The sequence below is a fragment of the Cariama cristata genome, unplaced genomic scaffold (assembly GCF_000690535.1).
Source record: "Cariama cristata isolate BGI_N322 unplaced genomic scaffold, ASM69053v1 scaffold14168, whole genome shotgun sequence".
Lineage (NCBI taxonomy): Eukaryota > Metazoa > Chordata > Aves > Cariamiformes > Cariamidae > Cariama > Cariama cristata.
The window spans coordinates 712-11,868 of record NW_009630758.1 but is presented as its reverse complement, the minus strand read 5'-3'; the positions used below and the strand labels follow the sequence as shown (position 1 = coordinate 11,868).

The window sequence follows — 11,157 nt, the reverse complement described above, 5'->3', positions numbered from 1 at the left end:
GTGACCAATTTTACATCCTCCATGCTAAGGAAAGAGTGGGAGAAGTCAGATGGAACATTCAAACCATCACTAAGAATGGTTCAGCCTTGGACCAAATCCAGAAGTCACTTACGTTGATGACTCCAGGGCAGTTCGGGCCCACTAGTCGAGTCTTATCCTGCCGAAGCAGTCTGTGTTTAACTCGAACCATGTCCTGCTGGGGAATACCTTCAGTAATGCATACAACTAAGGGCATTTCTGCATCGATCGCTTCATTTATCGCAGCAGCAGCAAACGGAGGAGGTACGTATATAACAGTGGCAGAAGCACCAGTTTGTTCTTTGGCCTACAACAGACACAACAAAAGATACCAAGCATTTAGTGGAGTGCAAGAGAACATTTGACAACTAGTCATTTAAAATATGTCCATTCGCAGGCATAAATGAAATTAATGGATATGTATTAATTTATTATAATCAATGCAAGTGTTAAATTCACCAACGATGGTACACATACAATGCAACTAGGGAACTGAGAACTAACCACTGTCGGGAAAGGATCTGCCCCATGAACACCATCATAAATACCCTTAGATAATAGTTTGCTAAAAACTCATCATACACACTAGAATCCATCAGAAACTAGTTGCACGCTTAAAGTAAGTGTATTCAGACTCTGTGAACTTCACAGTGGAAGCCAAACTCATGTCTGACCACACTGAACGCTCCCTCTTTTACAAGGTTTCTACTTCACTCCTTGCACAGTGACATCCATGGCTCAAATATTCGTCTATTCAGCATGAGCAATGAAATAAGGAGCCCTTCAGCAGCATTAAATTGTCTGCCCTCCAGTCATTGCTGCAAATTACCTCCTTCACAGAATTAAACACAGGCAGACCCAGATGAGTTTTTCCCCCTTTCCCTGGAGAAATTCCTCCAACTAGATTGGTGCCATAGTCCAATGCCTGCTGGCTGTGAAAAGTGCCCTATGAGAGAGAAAATACGTAAAGTTAAAAGGCATGTAATAGCAAATAAAATGAACAAAAAAAAGTTGATGTTATTTGGAATTCTGAAGGCAATTTATGGCACTTAGATTTGCAATGAGAAGGGAAGTTGTCACTACATATATATATCCAGCTATTTCGAAGAATGCATCAACATGTTTTAAATGGTTTCAGAATATGCTACGCTTTCTCTTTTGAATCAGAGGACTGTGGTTGCACACTAAAGGATATTTTGTTGTGTGTTGCTACTAAACCTACAGACATAGCAGCAACATTTTATTTTCCACATCAAGTCTGGCAGATGACAAACATTCTAATGAAATATAAGAAATTAGCATTCTTATCCATGACTAGCTGATAGTTTCAGCAAAAGCAGTCTTCTCCCCTTGCAAAAGTGCAAAAGAGTGAACGTAAATTATTAAATACCCTGAAAGAAAAACAGAAATTTAATTCATAGCCACTGACATTCAAAGGCATTTGTGAAAGACGCACTTCTAAAATGGCAAGTAGTTTTCGTAGTTTTTTGCAAATTTCCCTTTACAAAGAAAGCCTTTCAGTTGTATACAATAACAAGCCTTAAGACTAAAACCAACAACAAAAATCAAAAGTAACATAATAGAGACGGCTCAAAACCAAGTTTTAAGTTTGTGCACAAGCATAAAAAAAGTATCTAGTCTATTGAATTTAAGAAAAAAATAGGTCTATTTGGACCAAAGAAAGGAAATTACAGTGCTAAAGGGACCTTGCTGAAGGGACTCATCGTGAGTGCCATCACTCGGCACGTACAGGACAACCAGGTGATCAGGCCCAGCCAGTATGGGTTTATGAAAGGCAGGTCCTGCTTGATTAACCTGATGTCCTTCTATGACAAGATGACCGACTTAGTGGATGAGGGAAAGACTGTGAATGTTGTCTACCCAGACTTCAGTAAAGCCTTTGACACAGTTTCCCACAGCATTCTCCTGGAGAAACTGGCTGCTCATGGCTTGGATGGGCATACCCTTGGCTGGGTGAAAAACTGGCCGGATGGCCAGGCTCAAAGAGCTGTGGTGAATGGAGTTAAATCCAGTTGGCGGCTGGTCACCAGTGGTGTTCCCCAGGGCTCTGTATTGGGGCCGGTTCTGTTTAATATCTTTATCAATGATCTGGACAAGGGGATCGAGTGCACCCTCAGTCAGTTTGGAGATGATACCAAGTTGGGTGGGAGCGTTGATCTGCTGGAGGGTAGGAAGGCTCGCCAGAGGGATTCTGGACAGGCTGGATCCTTGGGCTGAGGTCAACTATATGAGGTGCAACAAGGCCAAGTGCCAGGTCCTGCATTTGGGTCACAACAATCCCATAAAACGTTACAGGCTTGGGGACCACTGGCTGGAAAGTTGCCCAGCAGAAAAAGACCTGGGGGTGCTGGTCAACAGCTGGCTGAATGCCAGTCAGCAGTGTGCCCAGGTGGCCAAAAAGGCTAACAGCATCCTGGCTTCTTTCAGAAATAGTGTGGCCAGCAGGGCTCGGGAAGTGATTGTCCCCTGTACTGGGCACTGGTGAGGCCGCACCTCAAATACTGTGTTCAGTTTTGGGCCCCTCACTACAAGAGAGACCTTGAGGTGCTGGAGCGTGTCCAGAGAAGGGCAACAAAGGTGGCGAAGAGTCTGGAGCACAAGTCTGATGGGGAGTGGTTGAGGGAGCTGGGGGGGTTTGGTCTGGAGAAGAGGAGGCTGAGGAGAGACCTGATCACTCTCTACAACGACCTGAAAGGAGGTTGTAGCAAGGTGGGTGTTGGTCTCTTCTTGTAAGTAATTAACAATAGGACAAGAGGAAATGGCCTCAAGTTGCACCAGGGAAGGTTTAGATTGGATATTAGGAAGAATTTCTTCATCAAAAGGGTTGTCAAGCATTGGCACAGGCTGCCCAGGGAGGTGGTGGAGTCACCATTCCTGGAAGTATTTAAAAGATGTGTAGATGTGGTGCTTAAGGACATGGTTTAGTGGTGGACTTGGCAGTAGGTTAATGGTTGGATTCAATGTCCTTAAAGGTCTTTTCCAAGCTAAACGATTCTATGATTCTGTTCTATGATTCCTGATCATGAAGTCCAGCTTCTTATCAACACAGGCAAAGTCAGTATATAATCCCTTTTATACGTTATTATGGCTTTTGGCCAATGAACTTTCTGAACTGAAAGGGTGATAGAAGAAATAGTTCATATACATACCTGTTTGCCTGTAAAACCCTGACAGATAACCTTCGTATTTTTGTTAATATACAGATTTTTCCTTGATGCCGAGTAGGAGCAGTGTCGTACTCCATTCTGTTGCACTACAGAAAAAAAGAAAACAGGACAAACCATTAATCCACCGCTTTGTTAAACTCAAAAAACATCCTATCAAGTACGTGCATATATATTAATGCTTATATCAAAAGATGAGTTGATCCAGTAGTCATGTTTTCAAAAAGCAGCTTTGAAAGATCTACATATTTAGGACTTGTTATGTTAAGATATTAAACACCTGCAGTCCACTCTGCCTGTCACTGTGATTCCTCAGTTTGCTAGGAATCAGGGTAGGTATTTCTCATATTGAGTACTTAATATCAGAACTCCAGTCATGACAAACAACAGATGGAAACGTCATCTTAACCACTATTTTCATTTGCAAATGAACATGCTTCTGTCCTCCAAGAAATTCTGCAAAGTGACAAAGCAGAACTAAAATCCTGATATCATAGAACCATTATGGTTGGAAGAGACCTCAAAGATCATCAAGTCCAACCGTATACCCAATGCCACCATGCCCGCTAAACTCACTAAACCATGTCTCGAAGCACCATATCTAAATGTTTTTTGAACACCTCCAGGAACAGTGAGTCCACCAACTCCCTGGGGAGCCCATTCCAATGCCTAACAACTCTAACAGTGAAGAAGTTCTTCCTAATATCCAGCCTGAACCTCCCGGGCGTAACTTGAGACCGTTACCTCTTGTCCTAGCGCTTGTTACTTAGGAGAAGAGACCACCGCCCACCTCACTACAACCTCCTTTCAGGTAGTTGTAGAGGGCGATCAGGTCTCTCCTCAGCCTCCTCTTCTCCAGGCTGAATAACCCCATCTCCCTCAGCCGCTCCCCATCAGACTTGTGCTCCAGGCCCTTCACCACCTTCGTTGCCCTTCTCTGGACACGCTCCAGCACCTCAAGGTCTCTCTTGTAGTGAGGGGCCCAAAACTGAACACAGTACTCAAGGTGCAGCCTCACCAGTGCCGAGTACAGGGGGATGATCACTGCCCTGGTCCTGCTGGCCACACTACTTCTGATAACAGGCCAAGATGATGTTGGCCTTGGGCACCTGGGCACACTGCTGGCTCATGCTCAGCCATCTGTTGACCAACACCCCCAGGTCTTTTTCCGCCAGGCAGCTTTCCAGCCACTTATCCCCAAGCCTGTAGTGTTGCATGGGGTTGTTGTGACCCAAGTGCAGGACCCGGCACTTGGACTTGAATCTCATACAGTTGGCCTCGGCCCATCGATACAGCCTGTGAAGTCGTTAGAATGTAGGTACTAAGTTATACCTTCTGTGAACATAGCACAGTCCATACTAGACAATGACAGATACTGAAGAGGTCGAGGGTCCCTCAGCCCAGGTGAAACCTAATGCCAAGCAAGACATACAGCTAGAGACCTTTTTCCAACAGATGCCTAGCTACAGGAGCCTAGGCGTGACTGTTTGAAATGCACTTGTGCTCATGAGGCAATACAGCTCTCCAGATACTCCACTAGAATGATTTTCAATTTAGTTCTCACAACTCTGGTACTGAAAAAAACAAAACAATACGGCACAACTACAGGAAGACAGCACAGTGTATGCTGGTATCAAAAAGACAAGGAGAATGACTGCATCTCTGCTGAAGGGAAAGATATGTTGACATCAAATGATTAAAAAAGAAATCCACAGAATGTTATCATGCAAGAAAGTTTGAGATGAGGAGGAAAAAGAGTTCTTCTGGTATAAAAAGGATGCACGCATTGCCTGTATTCATTGTCATATGCTTTTTCAAATACCAGAGTTTTGGGGGGATCAGAACCAATTTACTCCCTGCAAGCATTTTAGATAAAAAACATATTTTGTGCTTAGAGTGGACACGGGAGGGTAAAATCCTACTACAGAAACTGACACCAGTATGTTACTATATATCTCTTTAGCTCTTTTAAAACTTTACCACTTAAGATTCAAGGAAGTAAAAAGTGAAGTTTAAATGAAAATAAGAGATTCTGAATCACGGTCCCTGGACTGTTCCACATACTTACTCAGGCATGCCTGAACAAGGAAGGGTTTGGGGTTTTTTTTCTTTTTCAATTTTTAGGAAGGCATAAAAGCTGTTAAGTGGAAAAAAGGAAAAGGGTATTCTTCAACATAAGCTGCTAATGCACAGAATTTATTAAGATGCATTATTAACATCTTGTAATAACACAATTTCTATGGAGTAGTAAAAAACTGCAGAAAAATTAAGTTCCATATATATACACATCTCTATCATAGAGCTACATAGGACTCTTCCACAAGTACTTTTCTCAGTTGAATTTTAGCGATACATTGCTTTTATGCTTTACTTCTGTTCAAAAAAAGTGAGAAGAAAAATAAAACCATCCCAGAAGAAGCCTACAGACATCAGTGCTATTGCTAAATCTAAAGTTCTTCCTCTGTTCTTAAAAAGTGCTGACAGAAACACAGGACTTCAATTCCAACAATGTCCTGCCATTCTCTAGGGAGCTGTGGCTGCACCTCATCTTTGGACCAACATAAAAGTAAAATTCAGCTAAGTTTTAAAGAGAAATGTACAGACTAGCATGCAGTACGCTTGTAAGAAAAGTAGTAAAAATGAATGTCAGCTTACTGACCTGCAGGGTTTTAACCTAAATCACATCTTTATCCACTGTTACAGAACTTTTTAAGCCAAGGAGAAATAGAAAGCAGTAATGGACAAAATATGTCTGAAGCTAAGATTTAATGACTAGCATTGTGAGTTTGTCTGTGGAAGCGTAGAGGAAAGTCTTGCTGATCAATCGACACAGCTACAGAAGACAGCACAACATGGTCTTCATGCTTGGCCAATGGCTTAGCCTTGCTAGACAAGGCTGCAACACAAAGTCACTCAAACGCACAACTGGCAAACAGCAGCCTGCCTGCGGCAAAGGAGAGACGAAATAAGAAGAGAAACAGCTGATCTGCTGGTTAGGAGAACACGGTATCGGTCTACCTTATCCCAGCCACTCAGGGAATCCTGCACGGGATATGACTGGGTGAAACCCAATCTTGAGAAAAGCAGAAGACAGTCCCCTTGTGAAGAAGCTGTTACAATCAAGACCTACCACCAGCAATGCCTTGCAGAGAACAGTCTGGGCTTCCAGAAGTATGGGACTACATGTTTTGAAAGCCCTCTGATGGGCCTGCAAGCGTAAAGAATAAACAGGGAACACTAAACTAAACCAAATCGAAATTTTACACATATTGTCTGCGCTACAACACTGACAAATCCACTTGCAAAATAAGAGAGGGCAGCTTGCCAGGCACACAGCACACATGCTGTAATTTCAGTATTTAAAAAAAAAAAAAAAAAAATTGACAAATAGTCACTCCTTTCTCTACACCATAAAAGCAATTCTACAGTCCCAGTTCAGCTGTCTGTTCCATATCTATTTTCAGATATTTATAACCTGGCAAAAAAATGTTTTTGAAAGCTTAAGTTTGTCAATTCTCAGTTTTGAGAAGACTGTATAGAGATCTTTTTCAAGGATAAGAAGCTTTTGAGCATTTTCCAAGCTATCAAAGTACCCCCAAAAGAAAATTTAGGCACTGGTAACTAAAAGACAGCTTAAATTCCAAGCTTTGTACGGATTTATTCCTAAAAACCGTATGTGCTTCTTACATTACTGAAGAGTCCTGGTTCAGAGAAAATATAGCTGGTTCAAAAAAACTTGGCTATAGGCTTGAGCTGTTTGCTGTCTTCAGAGAGAGGCAGCTTAGCATGGGCATATGTTTGGGGAGCGATACATTTTTGAAGAAATTTAAAAAAAAAAACTCTCACCTTGCACTTTCTGGGCTGGATGAGTCTGAGTTTTGGGGGTTTTTAAACTGACATGACACAGCTCTGTATTTCCGTCCATGGCCCTATCTGAAGCAGAAAAGTTTGCCCAAGTTACAGCACAGTAGGAGCAACAGGGGCATCGGTCAAGATGAGGTTCTGCTGTACATGGCACAGTAAGTCCCCGTTGCAAACAGCTGGCAATTTAAATAGTTAAGACAGATGTAAGATAAGAAGGAAACAGGTGGAAAATGGAAATGGCACGCCTAAGTTCACAGCAGGTAAGAGTCAAAGATAGAATTCCATTCTCAATTGCCACCCAGGACCTTGATTCACTAGCTCCTTCTGCTTCACAGCTTCCAACGCTCATTCAGGCAATTGCTTTTACCAGAACAAATTAGGGTGCCTGAGTATAAATGCACATTGCTTCAAGAAGACAGGAGAAAAAAAAAAAAAAATTGGTCTTCAGCCTTGAATCGGTAAAACCCAAACTCATTGATGATGCTATTTTAATGCACACTTTTAAATTACAGGCCAAGTTACAAAGACAACAGGCTCCAGGTGAAGTCCTAGAGCATAAGGACAAGTCTTATCAAATCCAAACCTTACCAAAAGCACAGTGGAAATGCTGCATTTTGTCAAATCAGAGTTCTAACACAACCTTACTATGTCCAACAAAGGCCTGTAATAGACCTGTAGAAAAGAATGTTAAAAATAAAGTAATAAACCGGTTAAGTCTTTCCCAGCCAATCCTTTAATTTCTGCCCCATCCCTGTTCTGTTTTGCATAGTTTGTGGTTTAAAAAAAGAAGTTACACAAATAAGAAGATGCATTTGTTTTGGCTTTCCAGTACTCTAACTTCTACATAGTTAAAAAGAAACATACTTTGGCAAGGACCTATTTTAGTCCATTTTACAGGACAACCAAATAGTTATGAAAAGTGCTCAAATATCAAAACCCTGCTGTCCCAGGATAGATTTGAAAAGCAAGATCTAAATTAGAAAAGGGGTATAAGCCTGTATAACAAACATCAGTTGTTTTATAGTAAAGAAACCTCACTAGAAACTAAGGGACCGAGCTACTTTCAATATACTCTCTGCTGGTAGCTCCTCACATTTCCAGCGAGCAAGGCCCCAGCAGAGCCCAGAACTCACCGCAGTTCAAGTAACAGCAAAACCCAGCTACATTCACTTCCTAAAACAAAACTCACAGTCTGTAGCCTCCAGCAGGGCTTTAAGCTCACTTGCGTACTACAACCAACAGGCCTTTCTAGAAAAATGCCCTATTATGTATCATGAAGTCCAAACATGTTAAAAAGAAAATTGACCCATCGGCAAGATATTTTAAAGCACACATCAAATGTAAATACTGGTTACATTGAGCTTTCAGGTACTCCTTGAGCAGCAACACCTCCAAAGCACAAATCTAATTTAAAATTATGTAATCCAAGCTACATTTCATAGAATCATACAATAGTTTGGGTTGGAAGGGACCTTTAAAGGTCATCTAGACCACCCCCAGCTTATTTGGGTGGACAGATACTAAGGGTTAAATCTGTTCCTCACTCAAACTATACAAAGCTGAAAACTTGTTATTTTCAGGATTTCTTGCAAGATTTCCTATAGCTACAGACAGGAATCCAATCAAAGTGCCTCCTTCTTACCCACATTTGGTGGGTAAATAAAGTTTGGAAGCTGAGGTAGCATCTGAGGGTGCTGATAAAATGAGCACAATATAAAAGCAAGGTGAAAGAGCAAGAGATTCCTTTCTAAAATGACCTGAGCAGATATCAACATTGCCAGAAGACGGAAAAGTAGTAAGTGAAAGTCTTCCTTTATTACTCCTTGAAATAGCCAGAGACCTTAGAGATCAAGGAAGATCTTCCTTTTCCTTTCTATTACCTATGTAAGGAACAAAGAAAGCCATAGAAATCATTTGGGCTTCAATACAAACGGGGAAAATGGAGGCCAGTGCAGGGGAAACTCAGGGAAAGACTGAGGTACAAAGAGCATTTCTTAAAGAGCTAAGAAGTTTTTTTACTTCTTTACACATCCCACCCCCCTTATCTTCCATCAGTTACAGACCTTCAGTTTGTTTCTGAGAAATCTTTTCAATAGTTTGTACATGTTTAATTTGCATTTTTATGACCATCTCCTTTCTCCTTCCTCTGCCTACACATGCATGGGTGAAGAGGACAGAGCAGAAGAAGTTCTGAACAGTTTCTTACATTACAGAAGAGTATAGCCATTAAAAAAAGTTTGGCAACGACCAAAGTGCTGCAGCAAATTTCAGAGTTTACTAACTAGTAACTTGATATTAACAGGAATATTCCACACGCAGTTCCCATCTTAGCTCTTTATTAGGTTTTAGTATTCATTATCAGCCCGTATGTGTACATTCACACACACAATTACACATGGATAATTCTGTCCCCTTCCCAAACCCATCTACAGAATTTACCCTTAAAGATATCAGTTACATGAGCAGAAGATGATCCTTATTGACAAAGAAGTTTTCATGCTATTGAGGGATTGCTCAAAATATCTTACCCCTTTGTTTAAGAGGATTATGTGGTCAGACGATTTCTAGGCATCACTCCCCAGCCTCTCTTCTCTCACCCTTCCCTTGCCAAATTCCTGTTAATTACGGACACTCCAATCTATGAGTTGAGGAATTAAGTAAAATAATCAGGCTGTAAAAAGGACAGATGCAATGACTACGATACACCTACCACATTAAACCAAAACTAGGACTAATGGAAAACAATGTTCAGAAAAATTTCAGTCCTTTCAACACACCTCTCTTTCCTAATCAAAAATCCCTACTTATTGTGATGGATGTTACTGGCTACGGAGCACTTCAGGAGACACAATGGCATTTGATAAAAAAAGTTTTCTCCCAAATTTATGAAGTTGAAACAAAGCAAAGCATCTCAGTGAAACTGTAGGCCCTCGAGAAAACAAGCACATTCTCAGTACAAATCAACTATTTCTTGTAAGCCAACAAACTGTTTTTTCCCATGTATACTCCACTAATATATGCAGCTAAAGGTCTGTGACCTTGCCTCCCTCCACACTGTTGACATAAAAACAATTAACAAATTCTTCAGTTTGGATTGTTATTTCTGCAGCAATTCTTTGCCCAGGGTTATTCACAGTATTCACTGTAATCTTTTAATCTAAGAGCTCTCCAAAGCTGCCTAACACACCCAGAACACAAGATCCCTAATCCTGACTCTCCGGTCACAGTTAAGATGCCTACAAAGACTCTCCTCAAAGTGTGGTATAGACCAGCATAGGTCTTTCTCGACTCTGTCCATATAGAAACAGTGCTTTCAAGCTGACCTTTGAGCAATCACTTACCATTCATTGACATATTTCATACTATGCTTTCACAACTTCCTGAACTCAACCTTATGGATACACACCCTGCACATTTGCTTTAGCAATGCACCAACAAAAATGGATATATCATCTCGTTTGCAACACTAGAAACATGTTAGAAACTCATGATTTTAAATCACTAAGAAAAGTAGATTTATTTGTTACGGAAAATGTATGTCCAAAGTCCAAATCTAAGGCTTCAGCAGTCTTGTAACATTCTGTAAAGAGTATCAAATCAAACAAAGAAAGGTTTCCAATGAAGGACTATTTCATCTTGCAGGAGTTTCTGTAAAAGACTTCATGAACTGTTGCAAACAGAACACTCCTTGAGCCACACAGACCACTTCTTCTCCTCTACCCCCCAAAATCATTTTAAACACTCTTCCCTGAATCTCTTACTGCTATTTGTAAAGGGAACAACGTGGCGTTTTAACACATAAAACTGCACTAAAGAGTAGCTTTGCTAGGAGTATTAATTATGCTAAATTGGAGGTGCTACATTCCCATCTGTTCCTCTCCATCAGAGCCAATTCTCATCAGGCTCAGGGGAGCCAATTCAAGAGCTGATCTGGCAGAAATTAACAGTACAGCAAGAAAATACAGTTTCCTTCTCCTGCTCATGGAAGACAAGAGGTAGGAATGGATACCCACCATGGAGGGGATGGAAGGTATGCCACAGGAACAATTCAGACCAGTTTAAATGTTGTGGGACCACGTTACTAGACCCT

At 41.2% G+C, this 11,157-nt stretch overlaps 1 protein-coding gene across 1 annotated transcript in view; it reads right to left on the bottom strand.

Annotated features, from left to right (window-relative positions):
* LOC104165914 (succinyl-CoA ligase subunit alpha, mitochondrial-like) overlaps window positions 1-7,128 on the bottom strand; it is a gene marked incomplete at its 3' end in the record, with an annotated part of 7,217 nt that extends 89 nt beyond the window's left edge. The window contains exons 1-4 of the mRNA XM_009705689.1: window positions 7,050-7,128; window positions 3,189-3,292; window positions 848-964; window positions 113-325 (exon numbers count right to left, since the gene is read on the bottom strand). Coding sequence (XP_009703991.1) covers window positions 113-325; window positions 848-964; window positions 3,189-3,292; window positions 7,050-7,128 — 513 coding nt within the window. The remainder of the gene's footprint in view (window positions 1-112; window positions 326-847; window positions 965-3,188; window positions 3,293-7,049) is intronic.
* Window positions 7,129-11,157: the final 4,029 nt, after the last annotated feature.